General features: G+C 43.2%; 1 protein-coding gene across 2 annotated transcripts in view; it reads left to right on the top strand.

Moving 5' to 3' along the window:
- Window positions 1-27,769, top strand: part of LOC111975381 (carboxyl-terminal PDZ ligand of neuronal nitric oxide synthase protein) — a 193,785-nt gene that overhangs the window by 148,322 nt on the left and 17,694 nt on the right. Inside the window, exons 8-10 of one of the 2 annotated variants that reach the window (XM_024003638.2) lie at window positions 5,758-5,919; window positions 20,340-20,505; window positions 25,916-26,110. In XM_024003638.2, the coding sequence (XP_023859406.1) occupies window positions 5,758-5,919; window positions 20,340-20,505; window positions 25,916-26,110 (523 nt within the window). The remainder of the gene's footprint in view (window positions 1-5,757; window positions 5,920-20,339; window positions 20,506-25,915; window positions 26,111-27,769) is intronic. The other variant, XM_024003639.2, reaches the window with a different exon arrangement.

Below are 27,769 nucleotides of genomic sequence, written 5' to 3'. Positions count from 1 at the left end.
CATTACCAAAGCAAGTGAAGTCTCTCACTCACTCTCTCTCTCTCTGTTTCGCTCTCTCTCTTCGCTGTATCAGTAAATAATTCAAAGTGCCAACTTTCCAAAGACTATTATTGTTTTCACCTCATGACTGAAGAATCAGGAAGATGGAGTGTTAAGTGTTCAGTGGTGTGTGTATGTGTGAATAAATGATGACAGTGTGTTTTTCACCAGTGTCTAACCTGAACAACTTCAGAACAACAACCACTTAGCCTGATATCCATTAACTACCCAAACACAACACTGAAACATTAACGGTATACATGTATCAATAGTTTAAATGTGCTGCTAACTGCTAAATTGCTGTTTTAGCCTCCCCTCTCCAACGAGTTGGCATTTGCCAAACCATGTCATAGACCGTCATAGAAATCATCTGTCATGAATAATGTCTTCACTGATTGGATCAGCTCTTCACTGACAAACTCTCTCTCCCCATGTTGCGCCGCATAGATTTACTATAGTAACACTAGAGTCATTCAGTCTGCTCATTTAAACACTGTCCTTGGAGGCTCACTGTATCAGCTACCGTATATAAACATGGCCACAGGCACAGACAGTTCTGATGGAAGGGACCTCTTAGCATTAAGATTAAGAATACTCCTCTGCTGCACGCACGTGCACACACACACCTCTCCCCTTCCTCCATTACCCCAGGTCTAGAGGCATTGACCTGGCTGTGCTTAGTCGTACTGAGCAGGCCATTAATATCAGTCATCAATAGTAATGTCACAGACACAGATAGACACAGTGCTTAATTTATGAGGACAGAATACAGATAAAAACCTGTATATCACACCACTGTAAATGCTGGGTTTTTCTCCCTCAACCGTTTCAAGAGTGTATCAAGAATGGTCCATCACCCAAATGACATCCAGCCATTTTGACACAACTGTGGGAAGCATTGAAGTCAACATGGGCCAGCATCCCTGTGGAATGCTTTCGATACCTTATGGAGTCCATGCCCTGACAAATTGAGGCTGTTCTGATGGCAAAAGAGGGGTGCAACTCAATATTAGGAAGGTGTTCTTAATGTTTGGTACACTCAGACGAAATGATTAAAGATACTGCAGTAATTCTATATTAAGATGCACTTAGGGTAGTCCTATTATGGCAGTGACTGTTTAAGTTTCATTGTGTGTGGTTTGGTTTTACTATCCTTGTGGGTACCAGAAGTCCTCACAACGATAGTAAAACAAGGACAATTGGAACAAGTGGGGGAATTTCGCCAGTCCCCACAAGGAAAAAGGCTATTTCCGGCTTAAGGGTTAGGTTTAGGGTTAGAATTAGGGTTTAGTGTTAGATTTTGAATGGCAATACATTTTTCTGGCCCCACAAGGATAGTGATGCTAATGTGTGTGTGTGGGGGGGGACTGCTCTCCCTGTCATCTCAGTTGTATTACATAATCTGTATTTCTCCCTTCTCAATCCACATGCAGGGCTCTCAGCTTGGTGCTCTCCATCACAACAACCCTACACACGCGCGCGAACGCGCACACACACAGATATTTCCAATCCTGTCTAGATTGTGCCTCCAGAGAGCAACTGTAGTTAGTTGGCAACAGTGCTGATGGTTCGTGTTTCCCTAGTTTTTAGTTCGGCAGGCACATTCAGGCGACCAGGTTTAAAACTAGTCGGTCACAAACTTGTTGGGAGAGAGATATATGGCTGGAACTGAGTGTGCCTAAACTGGTACAAGGCATGGTTATTTTGCATGTTGGAAAATACTTCCTGTATCAAGAGGTTTCTTCCTGTCCTGGATGGTTGCCAGGATACAGGAGGGAGTGACACTTCAGAGGTCCTTTGTTGTTAACTTCCTCCCCCGTTCCTTCCTGTTCCAAAATAGCCTGTAGCTCCTAGAGCTCTGTGTGGATGAGCTTCTCTTATCCCCTATCACACACACACACACACACACAGGGTAGTACACACACACCCACACACACACACACACACACACACACACACACACACACACACACACAACACACCACACTCACCACAACGCGCCCCCTACCCAACCCTTATCCAATCCTACCTAGCCCACTCCATTACCCTAGCCCCTGGCTACTCTGCCTCTGCATTCCCCCCCCCCACACAAATCTGTCTCTTCTCTCTCTCTCTCTCACACAGCTCTGTGGGTGGATCCAGGTTGTCAGAAGGACAGGGTAGATAGCAGAGAGCAGCTAGTGAATCACTCTAAGGGACGAGAGAGACAGTCTTCCTCTCTCTGTCTCAGCGGTCCATTGCTATCATCTCTCGTTCTTTCTCCTCCCTCCCTTCGTTGGGCTGTGTTGGCTGAGTGGAGGGGCTGGTGCAGAGAGATGGATGGGCAGATTACTGCGGGCTACAAAGGAGGCATTGAGGGGACTGGGGTGGAGTAAACACACACACACAATGCCTTATTCACAAGCTGGCTGTTACAACAGCTAGCCCCAGACCCCTGAACGGGTGTGTGTGTGTGTGTGTGTGTGTGTGTGTGTGTGTGTGTGTGTGTGTGTGTGTGTGTGTGTGTGTGTGTGTGTGTGTGTGTGTGGTGTGTGTGTGTGTGTGTGTGTGTGTGTGTGTGTGTGTGTGTGTGTGTGTGTTGGGTGTGTGTGTGTGTGTGTGTGTGTGTGTGTGTGTGTGTGTGTGTGTGCTGAAAGGCAGAGGGCCATAGCATTTAAGGGATCTCAGGACATCCATAGTCAGGGAAGGAGACTTGGAATGGAACATTTACATTTTTATTTAACCTTTTTTTAACTAGGCAAGTCAGTTTTGAACAAATTCTTATTTACAGTGACGGCCTAAACCGTCACGACGTTGGGCCAATTGTGCGCCGCCCTATGGGACTCCCGATCACGACCGGTTGTGATATAGCCCGGGATCGAATCAGGGTCTGTAGTGACACCTCTAGCACTGAGATGCAGTGCCTTAGACTGCTGTACCACTCGGGAGCAATGGAACATGCAGTTCGACCTCTGAAGGGAAGGAGATGAGTGCACTTCAGTGTTCTCTGAAAGGAGGGAGTGGTGACTTGGAAGGGAACATGTAGTTTGCTTCAATGTGTACTGTGAAGGGCATGACTGTCTCGTATCAGGACATCTGATCTCCCCTTTGATGGGGCAGAAGTGCCCTACATGTGCTGCAGAGAGGGTGGAAGGGAGCAGGGAAAGAGTGGGTAGCATCTACAGCATGTTGAATTCTGGTCATGTCAAAAAATATTTGGGAAGTGTTTTGTAGTTGTAATTCTGCTCAGAACACGAACTTCAGACCCCATTTTCTTCTCCTCGTTTGTTTACTTGTCTGAATAAAAAATGCAAATGCTGTTTCCATCCAAATTGGGACCAGATTGCTGTAAACACATTTGGCATTCACTGCATACGGATTGTTGTTTTCGCTGTCTGTTGAGTTAAACACACTTGGAAGGCTGTGGATCAGACACTGTTTGGGAATCTAATCTTTATTCAGTATGCCTGTTAGTGTGTTGTCGTTATCTTGTTAGAACTGCTTGGTATATGTGTCTGTACGTGCGTGTCTGTCTGTCTCTTGGTGCCTGCGGGGCATAGTACAGCCTCAGGCAAAATGATGCTGGGTTTTATTCAACACATTGGTCTCTCTGCTGCTCTCAGTGTGTGTGGTCCAGAGTGCTTTGACTGAATGTGTTGGTATTTCACTATTAACCAACAGAGGCCAGGGGGCCATTGTTCAAAAACCACAGGTTTAATGTATTTCTCCCCAAGGCGTAGACCAAGTCAAAACACCCTGAAATCACCAGGAATAACAACAATTCACTCGCTACCCATCTGCTTTCTTCAAATATACAGTACAAATCTACTGACTGTTTCTTCATAGGAAGGAGTAAAGGCGCTATATCTGACAACAAGGGTCTTGAATAACCTCTGCTGTGTCTTTGTTCGTGTAGCTTTTCCAACTACTCATCGTACTATATGTGTACAGAAGACTCAGTGGAGCATGACTCGTCACAAAGCTCTGCTTGACTGAGAGGGATGGATGGACACCTTTATGGAAACTGACAGAAAGTGTCTCTGTCTCTCTACCATTCTCTCTATGTCTCTCTCCTTACCATTCTCCCTCTTTCTCTCTCTTCTGTCTCTCCGTACCACTCTCTCTTTCAATCTCTCTCTCTTTCCCTATCACTTTCTCTCTCTTTCTCCCTCTCCCCATCTCCCCTTCATATTCCCAACCAACGTAATGTCTCAGTGTAGTTCTTCCGACCTATACAGACAGCCTTTCTCTCTCTCTCTCTACTTCCCAGCGCCCCTAACCATTACACATGTGTTATATTAACCTCTTAACTTTCCTCTTTACTCCTACTCCCATTATACCACTGACAGTTCTCTATGCAAAGGTACTTAGCAGATAAAATACATAAAACAGTCTGCCTTGGAGCTGACAGCCAATGTATTCTTTTCCTCTTCAAACTACTGCAATTATTCTGATGAGATGGCAGGATGAGATGGCATGGTTACAGATATGGGAGACCTGGTCTCTTTAAAGGAGATATTTTCCACCAAACTGTGTATTGTGATTCAGTGTGATTCAGTGTTGTAGTGTCGCTTTGACAATGTCTGTCTGAAAGAAACCATCATTTTTTATTATTATAAACAGTGCAAAGATGTGTACTGCACTTGATGAAATCACTACACGCACGCACATACACACACACAAACAGACATACACATGCATCTACACACACACATACACATACATCCATACACACACACACATACACACACACACACATACACACACACACACAGCGGCCTAGTTCCACTGTTCATCATTAAGTCGTGAGAGTAAACAGCCTGTCTGATAATGTCCCCATTAACCTGTAGATCAGACAGCGACACACCATCACTCATCCACTGGCCCAGTGGGGGTACAAACCTTGAGTTGTCTTTCTTTATTTCCCACACTAATCAATCTCAATCAATCAATCTCTCTCTGAACCCCAGCGAATCCCCGTGCTGGCGGGGAGTGAGCTGGCAACCGGAGGGTTGCTGGCATCAATATCTCAGTTGCAACCAACCGCTGATGTTCGCTTGAGCAAGTAGCTTAACACCCTAAAAAAATTGCTCATTGGGCGCTGCTCTGTGGCTGGCCTGTGCTCCAACCTAATGTGTGTGTGTGTGTATCAGTGGGGGTTGGATAAAAGCAGAAGACACATTTCTATCTTGCGTCTATCTATACTAATAAAGTATATCTTATGAATTCTTCTCAGTAAATGCATCTTCTCAGTCTATGCAATTATCGTTGTCTGACACACACATACACAAATGCAACTATCTCTCTCTGACACACTGACAGATTGAATTTGCTCTTCAAGGAAAAACAATATAGTCATCCAGTCCTTTGACAGATACAAGCTGCTATTGTTCATCTTTTCAATTCATTATTGTGTGAATGCTATTCCAGTAGTGACATATTGGGTTGTCTGGGTGGATGCGTGAGTGAGCATGAGTTTTCCTTTTCTCTTAGGGCCTGTTCAGCCATGCCTCTGTTTTACCTCAAGCTCTGCTTATCACCGGGGGAAATGTACACTCTCTCTGCCAAAGCACACATTCTGAATATGAACATCAATATGTCTCTTTCTTTGACTTTGTCTCTCTTTCTTTGTTTATCTTTCGCCATCTCCTCCTTACGTCTTCCATCCTCTCTCTCCTTGTATTGATGTCTCCCTCTCTCAATCTATCAATCCACCATTAACCCTCTCCTCCATGGCAGGTTCCAGAGGAGGCCTCTCTGCTGCTTGCGTCCCCCAGGATGCTGCTGCCGTCATCGGGTACTCTGCCTCCCACCACCCCCCTGTCAGTCCACCACCAGATCCAACTGCTACAGCAACAACTACAGCAACAACAGCAACAGACACATGTAGCCGTGGCACAGGTAGGACTGAGACACACGTTTGTGTATGTTAACAGATGGTGTTTGTAGTATTGTGGTAGGTCTTGTTGTTTGAACTACAGTGAGATGGTCATTACCATAACAAATGGTGTTTTAACCTTGCCCCGGTGTACTGTGTGTTTGTGTGTGGTTCCCTGCTAGCTACCATCTTGTTTGTCTGTGAGCGCTTGACTTTACTAATATTAACCTTCATGAATCATGTCAACCTTACCTTGTGTGACCTTAACACCAGCTCTCCTACACACATACACACACACACACACACACACACACTACACATATTACCAATTATTCACAGCAGAAAATAGGATTAGTGTATGTACTGTACATCAGTATTGACAAAACATGATTAATACAACATGCATGTTGAACTACTGTCACCTTTACAGTGTATCACTGTAGATACAGGAGAATAGAAAGGCTACAGTTGGGTTACTATTGTATAAAGTAAGAATTGTTTTCAGTGACCTAGTCAGGACGCTCATACACTCCCTCACACTCCATCTGTGTGGAATTAACACTCACTCTCACACACACACACACAACACACAACACACACACACACACACACACACACACACACACACACACACACAACACACACCACACACACACACACACACACACACACAGCACCACACAAGTTCACACTGTCAGCCAGTTGGGCGAAGCTCTCCCTATTCTCCTCTTTTCCTACGCACCACATCCACACACAACTACAAGTAGGAGTTGCACACAAACTCATGGAGTCAATGGCCGCAATTTCACAACTGAGGCTCCCTTTATTTAACTCGAACTGCTTGAACACACACAACACACACAACACACAATCACACACACACACACACACACACACACACACACACATACCATCACAAACACAGGCACTACACACACACACACACACACACACACAACCTATGTGTATTGAACACTATTCCAGAGGAAAAACAATACTGTGTGAATGTTTTGAACCCTGATAACGCTGAGGAGGACGTTGGGAAAAAGCACTTGGGTATTGAGTAGACTAATACCACATTTCATTGATCCCCAATCCTTAGGTAAAGCTGTACAGTGCAATATGAATGTCAATACGCACAATAGGCTGACTGGGGAGGTGATTTCACACAGTCAAAGTCCCGCAATAAGATCTACAACACTGATATTTCCATAAACTCTTCGCAGTTGTGCTCTCTGGGTGTCACCGAGAACTGATACCCCATTTCATTGCTCCACATTCCAACACTCCAACCATGTTTAACATTATCAAGTCTAAATATGGCATGATTTCACCAATTGAAACCTTCTGCATCACTTTCAAAGAGGGACTTTTATTTTAAAGGTGAACCGCAAATTCCACTGTTGTGGCTAATCCTTATTGTGGCTAGCTTCACAACACATAACCCGATCCGGTTAAGCCATAGTAGGCAGATGAAGCTAGCTGGCTGCTTATAACGTCAGATTTGGGCAACCGGGTTAAGTAGGAGGCTAGCTAGTTATTTCAATAGGAGGACAACAACTGGCTACCAAGCTAATACTTACTCACATGTGTTAGGTTCTAATTCTCAGAGTAAAACACTCAACGGACATTATGAAAGCTTAACCAAGTTTATTCTGCCTAGAGGGTCAATACAGCTGCATTCAGACAAAAACATTTTCACACAAGCACTGATATTTAACCGTTCCTCATAGGTTGAGTCTCCTCCTACCCATCTGTACAAACATCGTTCTTTACTGCTAGGCAGGACACTAATCATACGGGCCATAAACGTATATTTCTCCCTTAAGGTGACCTGACCTGAACCGACCTCAACCCCCCTCATCACCAATCCATGGCTCACTCCCCTTATCAATGCCTGCCACATGTAATCGCTTCCCTGCACTCATCACATTCCAAGCTTAGTTGCACCCACTATATACCTTCCTCCTATAACCATTAACTTCTGGTGTAGACCCTCTAAACCTTAGTACTCCATCAGTGACATGAATACGTATATTTCCTATTCTCAGAACCCAACACATGGATTCCTAAATCATTGCTAAGAATATTGAAAATGACTGCAGTTTCTACTGTTCATTGTTTTCAGGCTGGTTGCATTAGCGCTAGCTAGGTACCAACATCTGTATCAAAGATATTTGCAAACATTTTTGATCCTGCTCGTTTGATCCTGATCTAATTTCAAATGCTCACAGACGTTTTCACATTCGGTCGAACAAATAATGCCTTATTACCAACGTGGTAATGTCCAGCTTTGACAGTGATTGTAATGGTGGCGCTGGGCTTGTGCATGCAAATTCAGCACACACAACATTCTATAATGGAATTGTGTTATTTAACGTGTCAAATAGTGTTATTTGAGGTGTATCTTTTTTGACACGCAAAGACCCAAACGTCGTTCCATACATCTGAGGTTGTGATGTTAGTTTATTTATCTCTCCAGCAGCGTGTTTGGCCGTGGTTCCCTGAGGAAAGCCCTGCCTCGTCAGATCAAACCACAGACACAGTGTTTTTGGTGTTGAAAGAGAGAATTTTCCTTCTACAAGTACCAGACATGGACATGGGAATAACCCAAGCACACACTTCACACAGCTTCAGCTCAACGCTAGATGGGGACAGGGGAATAACCAACCTCAATATTTACATTCTAACCTCCTCTTCCTCCCTCCATTCCTCTCCTCCCTTCCAGCCGATGTAGGCCTATTAAGTAAAGTCCGGCCTCCTCCTGTTGTTATTGGCTAATTGCTGTTTGTATTGTCTTGCTGTTAAAAGTGTAAGGCTTTACACTTGTGGGCCATCAGAACATTAGAGGCAGCCAATCCTGCTTATCTCTGTCCAAACGCCAGCTCACTGCACAGGCATGGATAAACCCATCAGTTCTGCTGCCTGCCTTGCGGCATTAAGACTTTGCCCATAGCTAGTTTCAACTGGCCCTTGATGAGTAAGGAGAATTAAAAACCCACTCTGAGGTTAAAAAGAAGACAATAATAAGCTGATTATAAAACACAACATTTGGAAAATAAGTGAAGCAGAGGAAGATGTGACTGCCTTGTGGAAGTCTAGTTCTTAAGGCCTGTGTGTGTGTGTGTGTGCGTGTGCGTGCGTGTATGTGCGTGTGCGTGGCTGTGTGTTTGTACTTTCTTGCGTGTGTGTGAGACAGGGTACCCGGGTAGCTGGACCTGATTGAAAGCACCCCTCTAACCCCTGTCTGCCAGTCCAGTCAGTTGATCGCCCTGAGAGGGTGATGATGTCACGATTGACTTTGTGCAACAGACAGTAAAGAAGAAAATATAATAATTTATCTCCGCCAATCAGGTGTCAAGGTGGGTCAAGTATATCACTTCCATTTAGCCTCAGAGGGAGGGCCAGGAGTGCGGATAGCGATCGGACCAGTTAGTTTGGGACAGTGCCAACTCTCTGAGACTGAAAGGACTTCTAACCAAAGTGCTGACAATAGCTGAGAAGTTAGAAGTTAGCTGCTCCATGAAAGCTCACACTTATCACAATCATTGAGAGTTGAAAAGAGAGAAAAAGAGGAAAGGATGAGAGAGGGAGAGGAGGAGAATCATTAACATAATCAGTCAAGTGTGAATACTTGTGTTTGATGAGACTCACACTGCAGAGCAGAACCTTTTTAGTTTTGGTGGCTAATGAGATTTAATCTACACACTGAATGAAAATGTAAAGGCAAAATGTAAAGTGTTGGTCCCATATTTCATGAGAAGAAATAAAAGTACCCAGAAATGTTCCATATGCACAAAAAACGTATTTCTCGCAGATTTTGTTCACAAATTTGATTACATCCCTGTTAGTAAGCATTTCTCCTTTGCCTATATAATCCTTCCACGTGACAGGTGTGACCTATCAAGAAGCTGATTAACCAGCATGATAATTACACAGGAGCACCTTGTGCTGGCAACAATAAATGGCCACTCTAAAATGTGCAGTTTTGTCACACAACAGGATGCCACAGATGTCTCAAGTTTTGAGGGAGCGTTCAAATGGTAGGCTGACTGCAGGAATGTCCACCAGAGCTGTTGCCAGAGCATACTGTTAATTAATGCAGACCACGTGTATGGTGTCGTGTGGGTGAGCCATTTACTAATGTCAGCGTTGTGAGCAGAGTTCCCCATGGTGATTGTGGTTAATGTATGGGCAGGCATAAAGTACGGACAACGAACACAATTGCATGTTATCGATGGTAATTTGAATGCACAGAGATACCGTGACGAGATCCTGAAGCCCATTGTCGTGCCATTCATCTGCCACCATCACCTCATGTTTCAGTATGATAATGCACGGCCCTACTTTTTTTTTAAGGTATCTGTGACCAACAGATGCATATCTGTATTCCCAGTCGTGTAATCCATAGATTAGGGCCTAATGAATTTATTTCATTTGACTGATTTCCTTATATGAGCTGTAACTCAGTCAAGTTTACAAGCACTTAGGTTGGAGTCATTAAAACTAGTTTTTCAACCATTCCACAAATTTCTTGTTAACAAACTATAGTTTTGGCAAGTTGGTTAGGACATTACTTTGTGCATGACACAAGTCCAACAATTGTTTACAAACAGATTATTTCACTTATAATTAATTCACTGTATCACAATTCCAGTGGGTCAGAAGTTTACATATACTAAATTGACTGTGCCTTTAAACAGCTTGGAAAATTCCAGAAAATTATGTAATGGCTTTAGAAGCTTCTGATAGGCTATTTGACATAATTTGAGTCAATTGGAGGTGTACCTGTGGATGTATTTCAATGCCTACCTTCAAAATCAGTGCCTCTTTGCTTGACATCATGGGAAAATCTAAAGAAATTAGCCAAGACCTCAGATAAAGAATTGTAGACCTCCACAAGTCTGGTTCATCCTTGGGAGCAATTTCCAAATGCCTGAAGGTACAATGTTCTTCTGTACAAACAATAGTACCCAAGTATAAACACCATGGGACCACGCAGCCGTCATACCRCTCAGGAAGGAGACGCGTTCTGTCTCCTAGAGATGAATGTACTTTAGTGCGAAAAGTGCAAATCAATCCCAGAGCAACAGCAAAGGACCTTGTGAAGATGCTGGAAGAAACAGGTACAAAAGTATCTATATCCACAGTAAAACGAGTCCTATATCGACATAACCTGAAAGGCCGCTCAGCAAGGAAGAAGCCACTGCTCCAAAACCGTCAAAAAAATTGCCAGATTGCAGTTTGCAACTGCACATGGGGACAAAGATCAGAGGACATTTCTCCAAAATGTACGGTCTGATGAAACAAAAATAGAACTGTTTTGCCATAATGACCATTGTTATGTTTGGAGGAAAAAGAGGGTTGGCTTGCAAGCCGAAGTACACCATCCCAACCGTGAAGATGGCAGCATCATGTTGTGGGGGTGCTTTGCTGCAGGAAGGACAGGTGCACTTCACAAAATAGATGGCATCATGAGGATGGAAAAACATGTGGATGTATTGAAGAAACATCTCAAGACATCAGTCAGGAAGTTAAAGCTTGGTCGCAAATGGGTCTTCCAAATGGACAATGACCCCAAGCATACTTCYAAAGTTGTGGCAAAATGGCTTAACCTTTCTAGGACACACGTTGCGCTAGCGGAACCCCCCCCCCCCCACAACATTCCGCTGAAAAGGCAGCGCGGGAAATTCAAAAATTGTTTCGAAATATGTAGCTTTCACACATTAACAAGTCCAATACAGCAAATTAAAGATAAACATCTTGTTAATCTACCCATCGTGTCCGATTTAAAAAATGCTTTACAGCGAAAACACAACATATGATTATGTTAGATCACCACCAAGTTCAAAAAACACACAGCCATTTTCCCAGCCAAAGATAGGAGTCACAAAAACAGAAATAGAGATAACATTAATCACTAACCTTTGATGATCTTCGTCAGATGACACTCATAGGACATCATGTTACACAATACATGCATTTTTGTTCGATACTGTGCATATTTATATCCAAAAATCTTAGTTTACATTGGCGCCATGTTCAGAAATGCCTCCAAAATATCTGGAGAAATTGCAGAGAGCAACATATAATAACAGAAATACTCATCATACACTTTGATGAAAGATACATGTTTTACATATAATTAAAGATACACTTGTTCTTAATGCAACCGCTGTGTCAGATTAAAAAAAAAAAAAAACGTAAAAAGCACACCATGCAATAATCTGAGACGGCGCTCAGATAAAAACAAAATTTCTCCGCCATGTTGGAGTCAACAGAAATACGAAATTACATCATAAATATTCCCTTACCTTTGATAATCTTCATCAGAATGCACTCCCAGGAATCCTAGTTCGACAATAAATTGTTGTTTTGTTCGATAATGTCAATTATTTATGTCCAAGTAGCTACTTTTGCTAGCGCGATTATTACACATATCCAAACGCTCGTGCAAGTCACGCATAACGTCGGACGAAAACTTCAAAAAGTTATATCACAGGTCGAATAAACTTGTCAAACTAAGTAGAGAATCAATCTTCAGGATGTTGTTATCATATACAGTGGGGAGAACAAGTATTTGATACACTGCCGATTTTGCAAGTTTTCCTACTTACAAAGCATGTAGAGGTCTGTCATTTTTATCATAGGTACACTTCAACTGTGAGAGACGGAATCTAAAACAAAAATCCAGAAAATCACATTGTATGATTTTAAGTAAATAATTTGCATTTTATTGCATGACATAAGTATTTGATACATCAGAAAAGCAGAAACTTAATATTTGTACAGAAACCTTTGTGTGCAATTACAGAGATCATACGTTTCCTGTAGTCTTGACCAGGTTTGCACACACTGCAGCAGGGATTTTGGCCCACTCCTCCATACAGACCTTCTCCAGATCCTTCAGGTTTCGGGGCTGTCGCTGGCAATACGGACTTTCAGCTCCCTCCCAAGATTTTCTATTGGGTTCAGGTCTGGAGACTGGCTAGCCACTCCAGGACCTTGAGATGCTTCTTACGGAGCCACTCCTTAGTTGCCCTGGCTGTGTGTTTCGGGTCGTTGTCATGCTGGAAAAACCAGCCACGACCCATCTTCAATGCTCTTTACTGAGGGAAGGAGGTTGTTGGCCAAGAATCTCGCGATACATGGCCCCATCCATCCTCCCCTCAATACGGTGCAGTCGTCCTGTCCCTTTGCAGAAAAGCATCCCAAAGAATGATGTTTCCACCTCCATGCTTCACGGTTGGGATGGTTTGTTTGGGTTGTACTCATCCTTCTTCTTCCTCCAAACACGGCGAGTGGAGTTTAGACCAAAAAGCTCTATTTTTGTCTCATCAGACCACATGACCTTCTCCCATTCCTCCTCTGGATCATCCAGATGGTCATTGGAAAACTTCAGACGGGCCTGGACATGCGCTGGCTTGAGCAGGGGGACCTTGCGTGCGCTGCAGGATTTTAATCCATGACGGCATGGTGTGTTACTAATGGTTTTCTTTGAGACTGTGGTCCCAGCTCTCTTCGTCATTGACCAGGTCCTGCGTGTAGTTCTGGGCTGATCCCTCACCTTCCTCATGATCATTGATGCCCCACAGAGGTGAGATCTTGCATGGAGTCCAGACCGAGGGTGATTGACCGTCATCTTGAACTTCTTCCATTTTCTAATAATTGCGCCAACAGTTGTTGCCTTCTCACCAAGCTGCTTGCCTATTGTCCTGTAGCCCATCCCAGCCTTGTGCAGGTCTACAATTGTATCCCTGATGTCCTTACACAGCTCTCTGGTCTTGGCCATTGTGGAGAGGTTGGAGTCTGTTTGATTGATGTGTGGACAGGTGTCTTTTATACAGGTAACGAGTTCAAACAGGTGCAGTTAATACAGGTAATGAGTGAGAACAGGAGGGCTTCTTAAAGAAAAACTAACAGGTCTGTGAGAGCCGGAATTCTTACTGGTTGGTAGGTGATCAAATACTTATGTCATGCAATAAAATGCAAATTAATTACTTAAAAATCATACAATGTGATTTTCTGGATTTTTGTTTTAGATTCCGTCTCTCACAGTTGAAGTGTACTATGATAAAAATTACAGACCTCTACATGCTTTGTAATAGGAAAACCTGCAAAATCGGCAGTGTATCAAATACTTGTTCCCCACTGTATATCCAATAACGTTCCAACCAGAGCATTCCTTCATGTCTGTATAAGTTATGGAACGCAAGGCGATATCATGAGGAATCGGCGAGATATGCCAGAAATGGCAATCTGCAGACCACTGACTCATTCCCCTCTCATCCGGCCCCACAACACAGTATAATCTTCATTCAACGTTCTACCGACTGTTGACATCTAGTGGAAGGCGTAGGAAGTGCAAACAAATCCATATCTTCCTGGGATTTTAATAGGCGATGAGTTGAAAAACAACCAGCCTCAGAATTCCACTTCCTGTTTGGAAGTTTGCCTGCCATATGAGTTCTGTTATACTCACAGACATATATTCAAACAGTTTTAGAACCTTCAGAGTGTTTTCTATCCAACAGTAAATAATAATATGCATATATTAGCATCTGGGACAGAGTAGGAGGCAGTTCAATTTGGGCACGCTATTCATCCAAAGTGAAAATGCTGCCCCCTATCCCTAATTAAGGACAACAAAGTCAAGGTATTGGAGTGGCCATCACAAAGCCCTGACCTCAATCCCATAGAACTTTTGTTGCAGAACTGAAAAAGCGTGTGCGAGCAAGGAGGCTACAAACCTGACTCAGTTACACCAGCTCTGTCAGGAGGAATGGGCCAAAATTCACCCAACTTATTGTGGGAAGCTTGTGGAAGGTTACCCGAAACGTTTGACCCAAGTCAAACAATTTTAAAGGCATGCTACCAAATACTAATTGAGTGTTTGTAAACTTCTGACCCACTGGGAATGTGATGAAATAAATCAAAGCTGAAATAATCATTCTCTCTACTATTATTTCTGACATTTCACATTCTTAAAATAAGGCGGTGATCTAACTGACCTAAGACAGGGAATTTTTACTATGATTAAATGTCAGGAATTGTGAAAAACTGAATTTAAATGTATTTGGCTAAAGTGTATGTGAACTTCCAACATCAACTGTATATATATATTTTGTTCAGTTTAATTCATACACTACTGGAATCTATCTCTCACACACACACCACACACACCACCACACACACACACACACACACACACACACACACACACACACTCTCTCTCTCTCTGTCTCTCTCTGCATGGCTGCGTAAACTACATGAGGATAATCCTGAACTGGGTGGTAATAGAGTTGTACATCCTCTGGTTCTTGTAGGGACATCACCTCAACACTAAGTCGTTGATTGAGAAGGAATGTTTTATAGGGGAAGGACCCCCCTAAAACTACGTTTTAGCCTGTTACAGTTCATTAGAGACTGTCATTATTGAGCCATCTATATTACTTTACTTTTTTTATTATTTTATATTATTATTATTTAACCTTTATTTAACTAGGCAAGTCAGTTAAGAACAAATTCTTTAACTTTTTCTTTCTTTCTTTCTCTCTCTCTGTCTCTCTCATACAGAGACACATTTAGTCTTTCTGTGCTCTGTGTTATTATTCAGGCTGCGTTCCCCATCACCACAGAGCAGCGTTTTTTTTGCGTGTCTCACAGGACTTCTGAAGTCACGTCTTGGACAAATGTGACACCTTCCTTCTCCAAGACCTGTCGGACTAAACTCAGTTTAGTTTTCACACTTTGATCAGTACAGCATGCCTTCTCCTCAGAGTCACGTACCTCAACCCCCATATCGCATGTTGTGTCCTGGCGGTGCTTGAGGTGTCGTACGGCGGTATATTACCCTGACCGCGTCGTTAGACTGTCTGGATTTACAGATGAACTCTGAGGGTGATGGCCTGCACTAATGTAGGCTAGATCACTGCCAATTTGTCCCTGTGGAGTGATGATTGAATCTGATCTGTCTTTTACCCTCTTTACCGTCCAGGGGTGGATGGGGGAAGAGGGGAGAGGATGAGAAGAGCTAGGGGGAGAGAGGAGAGTGAAGGGGCGAAGGGGAGAGAATAAGGGGAGTGTACAGTAAGTGGAAGAGGGGAGGTTGTGGTGTCGAAGAGGGGCTCCATCTTGTGTCTGTACGGTTTAGAGGCTTCTTATTAGACACAAAGTCCTTCAGCTGTTTTTCCCATTTCATCACCATCAACTGTTTGTCTTTACAGTTGTTACATCACCAATGATGACAGACAGCTATACATCCGCGTTCAAATCAAATCAACGTTTATTGGTCGCGTACACAGATGTTTTGCAGGTGTTGTGGCAGTGAAATGATTATGTTTCCAATAGTGCAGCAATATCTAGCAATACAATAACAATATACACATAATCCTAAACTAAAAAAAGAATGAGCGATATCAGAACGATCATGTCAGAGTCCAGACAATAAATACTGTATATGAACAGAAAAGGTGTGTACAGAAGAAGTAGTTATCTAGGATGAGCCATGAATAGAATACAGTATATACATATAAGGTAGTTAAAACAGTATGTAAACATTATTAAAGTGACTGGTAGCCGGCTAGTGACGGTGTCTAAGGTTCAGGGCAGGGTACCGGGCGGAGGCCGGCTAGTGATGACTGTTTAACAGTCTGATGGCCTGGAGATAAATCAAAAATCGAATCAACTTTTATTTGTCACGTGCAGAATACAACAGGTGTAGACCTCACTGTGAAATACTTACTTTCCTTTACTTAATTACAAGCCTTTAACCAACAATGCAGCTCAATAAATAGAGTTTATTTACTAAATAAACTAAAGTAAAACATGTAATAAAAAGTAACACAATAAAATAACAATAACGAGGCTATATACAGGGTGTACCAGTACAGAGTCAATGTGCAGAGGTACAGATTAGTTGAGGTAATTTGTAGATATAGGTAGGGGTAAAGTGACTATGCATAGATAATAAACAGTGAGTTGCAGCAGTGTAAAAATAAAGGAAGGGGGGTCAGTCAATGTAAATAGTCTGGGTGGGCATTTGTTGAATTATTCAGCACTCTTATGGCTTAGGTGTAGAAGCTGTTAAGGAGCCTTTTGGATCTAGACTTGTCGCTCCGGTCCCGCTTGCCGTGCGGTAGCAGAGAGAACAGTCTATGACTTGGGTGACTGGGGTATTTGACAATTTTTTGGGCCTTTCTTTGACACCGCCTAATATATAGGTCCTGGATTGCAGGAAGCTTGGCCCCAGTGATGTACTGGGTCGTACGCACTACCCTCTGTAGCACTACTCTTGATGCACCTGTACTGTCTCCACTTTCTAGATGATAGTGGGGTGTAATGGCTGTGGCTCGGTGGCTGAGGTCCTTGATGAATATCTTGGCCGTCCTGTGACACCGGGTGCTGCAGATGTCCTGGAGGGCAGGCAGTATGCCCTCGATAATGCTTTGGGCTGACCGCACCAACCTCTGGAGAGCCCTGCAGTTGCGGGCGGGGCAGTTGCAGTACCAGGCGGTGATACAGCCTGATGCTCTCGATGCTGCATCTGTGGAAGTTCATGAGGGTCGTAGGGGCCAAGCCAAATGTATTGTTGCGCCTTCTTCACCACGCTATCGGCGTGAAGGGACCATTTCAGGAACTTGAAGCTTATGGCCCTCTCCACTGCGGTTCTGTTGATGTGGATGGGGGTGTGCTCTCTCTGCTGTCTACTGTAGTCCACGATCAGCTCCTTCGTTTTGTTGACATTGAGGTTATTTCCCTGGTGTCACTCTGCCAGGGCTGTCACCTCCTCCCTGAAGGCTGTCTCAGCATTGTTGGTACTCAGGTCTGTTGTGCCATCAGCAAACTTGATGATTGAGTTGGAGACGTGCGTGGCCGCGCAGTCATGGTTGAACAGGGAGTACAGGAGGGGGGCTGAGCACGCACCCCTGTGGGGCCCCCGCATTGAGGATCAGTGTGGCAGAGGTGTTGTTGCCTACCTTCATCAGGAGTTTAGGACCCAGTTGTACAGGGAAGGGTTCAGACCCAGGACCCTGAGCTTAGTGATAAGCTTGGAGGGCACTATGGTGTTGAAGGCTGAGCTGTAGTCGATGAACAGCATTGTCACATAGGTATTTGTCTCGTATTTGTGAGAAAGGGCAGTGTGCAGTGCAATTGCGATTGCGTCGTCCGTCGATCTGTTGGAACGGTATGCAAATTGTAGTTGGTATAGGGTGTCTGATAAAGTGGAGGTGATATGATCCTTAACACGCTTGAATGTCTTACTTACGTCTGCCACGGAGATCAGGAGCACACAGTCCACGTGAGCGACGGGGGCCTATGTTGCCAGCTCTGTGTTGTTTTCCTCGAAGCGGGCGAAAAAGTGTTTAAGTTGTCTGGGAGCGAGGCGTCAGTGTCCACGACATGGCTGGCTTTCCCTTTATAACTCTTGATTGTCTGGAGTCCTTGCCACATGCGTCTCGTGTCTGAGCCATTGAATTGCGACTCCACTTTGTCCCTGTACTGTCGTTTTGCCTCTTTGATTGCCTTACGGAGGTCATAACTGGTCTGTTTGTACATATTCATGTTCCCAGTCACCTTGCCGTGGTTATATGCGTTGGTTTTGCGTGAATGCTGCCATCTATTCACAGTTTTTGGTTTGGATAAGTTCTAATTGTCACAGTAGCATTACCTTGGTTAGAGTTTTTGTAGCTATGGTACATGTATGAAGAAATCCGAATCATGTCATCTTGTTATATTGAAAGACAGAATCAGAGAGCTTTGGACTCTCTAGCTACAGCCTCATGACTCAATTCATGCTCCATTTTCCTTGAAGTGAGAAATGAATGGAGTGCTTTAGAGACATGGGCTGTATGCCAAGCCAGAAATAGCCCTTTTTATTCATAATGCTCCTTGAAGTCAGAAAACCACTGCAGAAGTGTTCCTATAGAAACCATCACAAAGTTTTAAGTATAAGCGCTCGCTCAATGTCAAGATAGAAATACCACAGTAGCACTCATTGTCGTCCATTCACAAATCGATGAGCCTTTTTCTTTGCTGAGTCTTCATCGCTTCTCTTGTCAGGATATATGCCAGCAGCATACCACCCTGCATCCCACTGCTGGCTTGCCTCTGGAGCTAAGCAGGATTGGTTGTGGTTGGTCCCTGGATGGGTGACCAGATGCTGCTGAAAGTGGTGTTGGAGTGCCAGTAGGAGGCACTCTTTCTTCTGGTCTAAAAAAGATCCCAATTCCCCGGCAGTGATTGGGGACATTGCCCTGTGTAGGGTGCTGTCTTTTGGATAGGATGGGATGTCTAAAGATCCCATGGCACTAATTGTAAGAGTAGGGGTGTTAACCCCGGTGTCCTGGCTAAATTTCCAATCTGGCCCTCATACCATCATTGCCACCTAATCATTCCCAGCTTCCAATTGGCGCATTCCTCTCCCCCGTAACTGTTCCCCACGTTGTTGCTGTAAATGAGAATCTGTTCTCAGTCAACTTATGTGGTGAAATATACAGCACATCCAATTAGGTCTGTGACTATTTTGGATGACGGTTATTGGTCAGCCAAATGTCCTCGGTCACCGTTATAATCGTTTGAATAGCAATTATTTTTTATATTTTTTTTAAAAGACTCACATTTTCTGACTGCATGTGCTGCTGCTGCAGGGTTACCAAATACTTGTTTGCTAGAACACCTTTCTTGTTTCAACAAGGAGCAACATCGTTTAATTACATTGTATAGAGTCCATGTTACAGCGGAAACGGACTTAACCGCGATCCACACACAAACTATTTTTCTTTATCCTTAATCGGCAGTTACACGGTTATACGGTAATTGTGCCAGCCCTACATCCAATGCCACTCTGCCTCCCCTTGGAATTAAGCTTTATCAAAGAGGTTGAATCTAAGCTCTGGCTAGTAATACCCTGTAGACTAATGCACATGCATGTCCCTTGATATTGAAGGAATCCCTCAGCTACTGCTCTGGCCATCATCAGTGTCTCTCCACTTGTTTCTGAGAAGACATGATTCATCCCCAGGGTTGTCTGTGTTGACACCTGGGATAGAGAAGAAACAGGGTATCTTCTTCTCTGGTTTAAATGATTTAGTGACTAATGCCACTGCAGGCTGCTCCTTTAATGGAAACGGACTTTCTTCTTTTGGTCTAATCCTGCTACAGACCATACATGGCATTAAGATTACATGAGCTTGAGCTTGGAGTCTGGCAGTCCGCGTCTTGTTCTTCATTGAATGGGTTTTGGTGAGACAGACACACTGACACTCAATAGCATGAAGTCGCTATTGAGTGTTTGTTTATGTAAATGCTTATCTCAGGAGTGTTGGTACTCTCTCTCTCAGGTGTATGCACATACTGTATTGTGTGTGTGTGTGTGTGTTCTCTTTCTCCCAAATGTGTCCTTATCTCAGACGTACAGTATGTGTGTGTTCTCTCCCTCTAGGTGCACCTGTTGAAGGACCAACTGAGTGCGGAGGCTACAGCCAGACTGGAGGCCCAGGCCAGAGTGCACCAGCTGCTGCTCCAGAACAAGGACCTGCTGCAGCACATCTCCCTACTGGTCAAACAGATCCAGGAGCTGGAGGTCAAAATGTCAGGACCCTGCTCCAGTGAGTACACTCATGGATGCATTACCACACATACGCACAAGCGGACACACACACACACACACACACACACACACACACACACACACACACACACACACACACACACACACACACACACACACACACACACACACACACACACACACACACACACACACACACACACACACACACACACACACACACACACACACACACACACACACACACACACACACACACACACACACACACACACAAGCATGGAGATAGTCTAGGGGCTCTATATTAGCAAACCTAATGCAATGGTTAATCTAAGCACAGGCAGTAGGGCTATAAGTGCAGGGGTGTGTCAGAAATATTTTTGCTATTTTCACTATCACAATTATCGGCGCACTTGCTGGCGTTGGCGCGAAAGGGCTGAGCTTTTATGAATAAACAAGTTGTGGGTGTGTCGAGACTTGGCCTCTCACTGGCCAATCAGAACGTGCTCCATGGCAAAATATGTGGTTGCTTCAAGTTGTGTATTTACGGTCATTTATGTATTGCCTTGGAATCAACTCCAACTCCAATGTTAGTATGTTATAGTTTGTTAAATGGCTTACAGAAACAAAATAACAAAATGTAAACCTATCTTTGCTTAAAACATTAACTTGAACACATTTGCAGTCCACATTGTTCTAAGTAATTGTATATACTGTATATAGCATTCCCACTGACATAGGGGCTCCTACTGTAAATTACATTATGGCTGAGCAGGGACATGACAAACATTGTCAATAAGCAAGATTCAATTCACTTTTGATAAGGCCTAAAAAGAAAACAAATAATTTGAATCATACTCTAAACAAAACAACTTGTTTTAAATAGGCTATGTCACACTTACAGACACCATCATTTCTCCCTGTGGGTATATCATTTTAAAACAACGTAGACTATGGAAGGTTTACACACATCCAAACTTTTCACAGTAGCTGGACAAAGATCCAATATGAATAGAAAGAATGTCTACTCATCGTTATACTGCTCCCAAATAGGCCCATGTTTTATGATCAGAATCGGAACCATCTTCTTATCAGATTGCATTCACACATCTCCTGAAGTTGCATTGCAAGCGCGTCACAGACATTGTCACCATAAAACCAGGAAAGTGAATCATTCTAATAAGTTAGGTTGTAACGGGAAAAAAGCTGTTTTGTTTTAAAACAACAACAACAATAATATATACATGTAATGAKATCATAAAATCGTCAGGGAAAAAAGACACATTGCTGTTGAATCAGCCTTCATTATAGCAGGCCTAAGAGAGGGCTTGGTTTTTGAACATATGAAACAGAAAACAAGCTATTTTTACAGGTTACAGACTTCTATATACGAGTTTCACCGGTATTCACAGAGGTTCTCATATATCCTTTCATGATGGACATGGACACATAGCCTACATCATGGAGGGGGTTTTACGCACRTCCAAAACAGGACTTGCATGGCTAAAATAATGTGGGCCTTCCTACAATGCATAGATACAAAGGGAATGTCAGCTCACTGTTTTACTCCTCTCAAACTTGATATTTTCATAAAGCTTTGGTATACTAAACAAAAATATTAACGCAACATGCAACAATTTCAACGATTTTACTGAGTTACAGTTCATATAAGGAAATCAGTCAATTGAATTCATTAGGCCCTAATCTATGGATTTCACATGATTGGGCAGGGGCGCAGCCATGGGGGGGGCCTGGGAGGGTATAGGCACACCCACTTGGGAGCCAGGTCCATCCACTGGGGAGCCATGCCCAGCCAATCAGAATCAATTTTCTCCACAAAAGGACTTTATTACAGACATAAATACTCCTCAGCTGTCTGGGTGGCTGGTCTCAGATTATCGTGCAGGTAAAGAAGACAGATGTGGAGGTCCTTGGCTGGCGTGGTTACAAGTGGTCTGCGGTTGTGAGGCCAGTTGGATGTACTGCCAAATTCTCTAAAACGACGTTGGAGACAGCTTATGGTAGATAAATTAACATTACATTCTCTGGCAATAGCTCTGATGGACATTCCTGCAGTCAACATGACAATTGCGCACTCTCTCAAAACTTGAGACCGCTGTGGCATTGTGTTGTGTGACAAACTGCACATTTTAGAGTGGCCTTTTATTGTCCTCTGTAATGATCATGATGTTTAGTCAGCTTTTTGATATGCCACACCTGTTAGGTGGATGGATTATCTAGGCAAAGGATAAATGCTCACTAACAAGGATGTAAACAAATTTGTGCACACAATTTGTGAGAAATAAGCTTTCTGGTATCTGAAACATTTCTGGTATCTTTTATTTTTCAGCTCATGAAACATGGGACCAACACTTCACATGCTGCGTTYATATTTTTGTTCAGTATATTTCCAAGCTGTGTCAGGAGTCAAACCCTTGACTACTTTGAGAGAAGGGGAGGTTATGCTTTGGTTTTTAATCAAATAAAACTAAATGGGGAAAAAACATTTATTTTTATGTTTCTAAATACGAAGTATACAGGTACCAAAATCACATTGGGCTACTCGTCTTAAATATCCCCATCAGCGCCTCCTGAAATTAGCACTTTGGATCATGTTTTTAAGAATGTTTTTAAGAACACACCTCAAAACCCCGCCCATCTGAGCGCAAGCGAGCTGATATAAGATAGGTAAATTGCCGAACCTGGTGTTAGGGCTGGAAAATGCCAGTGTGTCAGTTTGTACATGACAAAATTGCAAACTAACGTGTGTTTGACACTAGCGCCGCGTTAACGGCAGACGAAAATAGAGCCTTTTTTCTTTCTCTCTCCTCCCTCCATCTCCTTATCCTATCAAACCCTGTTTATCGACTCCTCCCCTCTTTCATATTTATTCTCTTCCTGGTGACTCTCTCTCCTCCCATTTCTCTCTCGTCACAGACCATTTCACACCTCTTTAAGCTCTCTGGCCAAGCATAGACTCCAACAGACCAACCAACATGTTATCATGTAACCTGTTACTTTACCACCCCTTTCTCAGCTGCATCATTATACATCATTTATCATGTTACACCTCAACGGACCAACCKGCTCTACACCTCAGCCAACTCAGCCCTCTCCTCCTGAGCTCACACTCCGCACCTCACCTCCTCCTAATATAGTGTTTGACACCGTTTCTCAATCCCTACCATGCCCCAGTCCAGCCTGGTCTGGTAGACTGGACGTAACATAATAAACGTAAATCTGGGACAGTCAAATTAGTATGATACTGTATAATGCGTTTGGTATGGTTACATAAGACAAAAGTAGGTTGGTCGGGGTGGGTGGATGGGTGGGTGGGAAAATTAATACATACCATACGAAACTTATCAACGCGGAATGACACGAACGTCTAGCAACACATAGGTTCCATGACTTACTACTTTTTGCTACTTTTTACCTTCTCTGCGCTACGGATCCCTTTTATGGGATCATTTTCCTAAACAACCGCTGAATTGCAGGGCGCAAAATATTACTAACAATATTTATAATCATGCAATCACAAGTGAAATATACCAAAACACAGCTTAGCTTGTTGTTAATCCWCCTATCGTGTCAGATTTTGAAAATATGCTTTGCAGCGAAAGCAATCCAAGCTTTGTGAGTGTATCAATCAATGCTACAACAGCTAGCCCCAAATTAGCATGGTCACGAAAGTCAGAAAAGCAATAAAATTAATCGCTTACCTTTGATAATCTTCGGATGTTTGCACTCGAGACTCCCAGTTACACAACAAATGTTATTTTTGTTCGATAAATATTACTTTTATAACAAAAAAAACGCCATTTGGGTTGCGCGTTATGTTCAGAAAACCAAAGCCTCGTTCCGTTCGACGAAAATTCCAAAAAGTATCCGTAATGGTCGTAGAAACATGTCAAATGTTTTTTATAATCAGTCCTCAGGTTGTTTTTAACAAACACAATCGATAGTATTTCAACCGGACCGTAACCTATTCAATAAGAGAGAAAAAGAAATGGAGAGCTAGCGCAGGAACTATTCAGAGGACACCTGACTAGTTTTGAAAAATCTCGCTCATTTTTCAAAATAAAAGCCTGAAACTATGTCTAAAGCCTGGTCACAGCCTGAGGAAGCCATTGGAAAAGGAATATGGTTGATACCCCTTTAAATGGAAGAAAGACAGGCCAGGAAACACAGATTTAAAAAAAGATATATATTTTTTTTAAAGAATCACTTCCGGGTTAGATTTTCTCAGGTTTTCGCCTGCAGAATCAGTTTTGTTATACTCACAGACAATATTTTGACAGTTTTGGAAACTTTGGAGTGTTTTCAATCCTAATCTGTAAATTATATGCATATTCTACGATCTGGACCTGAGAAATAGGCTGTTTACCTTGGGAACGTTATTTTAAAAAAAAAAATAATAATAATCTGACCCCTAGCGTCAAGAGGTTAACTACTTAGCATGTTAGCTAACACTTTGGCCTAACCTTAACCCTTTTAGCTAACCCTAACCCTAACTGTAACCCTTTAACCTAACTCCTAAACTTAACCCTAACCTAAACCCTAACCCCTAACCCCTAGCCTAGCTAACATTAGCCAGCTAGCTATCGTTAGCCACCTAGCCACTTACCTAGAATTCGTAACATATCATACATTTTAGAAATTCATAACACATTGTACGTTTGCAAATTCGTAATAAAAAATATGAATTGTAATTCATAATATATCAGACGAAATGGGTAATGGACATCCACAAATGAATACATACCATATGAAACATAACATATAACTCAGATGGGTGGGTGTATAACACGAACGTGTAGYAACCCACACGTTCGCGATTTTGAATCTTATCATGGACAACTTTAGCATTTTAGCTAATTAGCAACTTTTCAACTACATACCACTTTTTTTCTACTTTGCAACTACTTAGCATGTTAGCTAACTCTTCGCCTTACCTTAACTCTTTTAGCTATCCCTTCCCCTAACTCTAACCTTAACTCTTTAACCTAACTCCTAGACTKAACCCTAACCTAAACCCTTACCCTTAGCCTAGCTAACGTTAGCCAGCTAGCTAACATTAGCCACCTAGCTAGAATTCGTAACATATCATACGTTTTGAAAATTCGAACATTAGCAATTTCTTAACATATAATACGATGTGAAATGCATAACATATCATAGGAAATGGGTGATGGACATTACAAATTAATACATACCATACTAAATGTAACATATCATACTAAATAGAGTGCTCGGTTTTACATACAGAATAATACTAAATGCTCTGAGACCAGGTTGCCCAATCTGCTCATACATCCAGGAGTGGATGAGAATGAGGCTCATGTTAGCATTAGCATGTAAAACAGATGAATGTAAGCTCAATGTGTGGAAGGATGTTTATCCTTAATGACATTTTTATTTTCTCTTTCCCTCCTTCACTTCTTCAGTGGGTTCCCAGGATAGTCTGTTGGAGATCACTTTCCGTTCCACCGTTCCCCCAGTTTTGTGTGACCCTACGACCCCGCGACCCCAGGACCATGTCAACCTCACCCTGCCAGCGCTGGGCATCAACATGAGCATGGGCCAGGACGGGACGGCCTTCCCCCTCTCCTCCTCCTCCCTGCCCCTAGGCAACCACCTAGGTAGGGATCAGTGTCTCCTCAAGCTAGAATGTTTCCGCTTCCTGCCCGGACCCCCAACACCTGAACCTCGCCCTCCTACTCCTCCGCAGCGGAGGGGTCAGAATGGGGTCAAAGGTCAGGACGGGTCAGGTTTGGTGATGTCATCAACCCGCGACGAGGTGCTTGGCAGTCTGGAGCTACTGAGGTTCCGGGAGTCTGGCATTGCGTCTGAGTACGAGTCCAACACTGACGATAGTGATGATAGTGATGAGAGGGATGAGAGACATGAGAGAGAAGAGAGGGAGGAGAGGGAGGAGAGAGAGGAGAGGGATATCATATACAGCTGGAGGTCTGATGAGGAGACCCTCCGTCTACTAAACGTGCTTAACAGACAGGGACCACCAGACTGCCTGGGGGATGAGATAGCAGTGTAGCACGACAACACACACACATTCACACATGCACACACTCATAAACACACACCAGCACATACCACCCTGCTCGATCCAGATTGACACACACACACCCCCACCAGGTGAAAACACCTGACCAGCCATAATAACCTGACCACCACTGCTCCTCTCCCTCTGCTCACAGACATTTTTGTCAGAATTATCGTAAACAGATTCCTTTACTGCACTTCTGTGTGTGTACCCCAGCCTACAGGTTATGACTCAAACTGTCTGTCTACACAGTGTAATGGTATAGGCATCTGCACTGTGCAGGCCCTAAAGCAGGGGTGTCAAAGTCATTCCATGGAGGGCCGAGTGTGTACTGGTTTATTATTTCCTTTCTATTTGTGTTTAATTTAGACCTAGACACCCTGGTGATGGGAGTTCCTAACTAATCAGTGACCTTGTTGATCAATCAAGGAGAAGGGAGGAGCGAAAACATTCAGACACTCGGCCCTCAATGGAACGAGTTTGACACGTGCCCTAAAGTGTACAGAACTGTTGGTGTCTGTTACAGAGGGAGCCTCTTCTCCCTCTCCACAATTCATAAGCAAAGACTATTTTTAGGAAGATTATGAGGATATCTGTATGTATAGAGGGGAACATGACATTTTCTACATGGTCATTGTGATGCGCTATAATATGTATTATGTTGGTTGAGAACGTATTATTCCAGCTTTTTTTGTTTCTGAATAACCCGTTTTTTGGAATCATATGTGGACTGTTCCCCTTTAAGACCTTGTGCACAAATTTATGTAAATCTTGGATTATTCAGACCTCTAGGAATGTAATTAATTTATAGGACTTTGTGTCGTATCAGTGACTAGAACGCCCGCCAGAAACCGTTCCCCTTTAAGATCTTGTGCACTAACAGAGACTAAGAGCACCTGCCAAATGTTCCTCCTATAAACCCTATTCACCGCATGGCCATTGGACAATACTGTGTGTGGGTAGAATAGAGGTTACAGAAATAATCATATACAGTAAAAGGCCCAAAGCAGGTTAAGTCAGTTTACATCAGTCAGTTATCCTCAGCTCATCTCTTGCATCAGATTCAGTAGAGTAGAGAGCAGAGAATTGAAGGTTACAGTTATTTAAAAGAATTCAACCTTTGATCAAACTTTGATCTCTGAAGTCTCTGTTCTCCTGTATGTATAACCCACCTGACCCAGAGTGCGTTGTGTGTGTGTGTGTGTGTGTGTGTGTGTGTGTGTGTGTGTGTGTGTGT

The sequence above is a fragment of the Salvelinus sp. IW2-2015 genome, linkage group LG16 (genome assembly GCF_002910315.2).
Source record: "Salvelinus sp. IW2-2015 linkage group LG16, ASM291031v2, whole genome shotgun sequence".
Classification (NCBI taxonomy): domain Eukaryota; kingdom Metazoa; phylum Chordata; class Actinopteri; order Salmoniformes; family Salmonidae; genus Salvelinus; species Salvelinus sp. IW2-2015.
The sequence above is the reverse complement of the archived record's forward strand: the minus strand, read 5'-3'. Positions and strand labels throughout refer to the sequence as shown.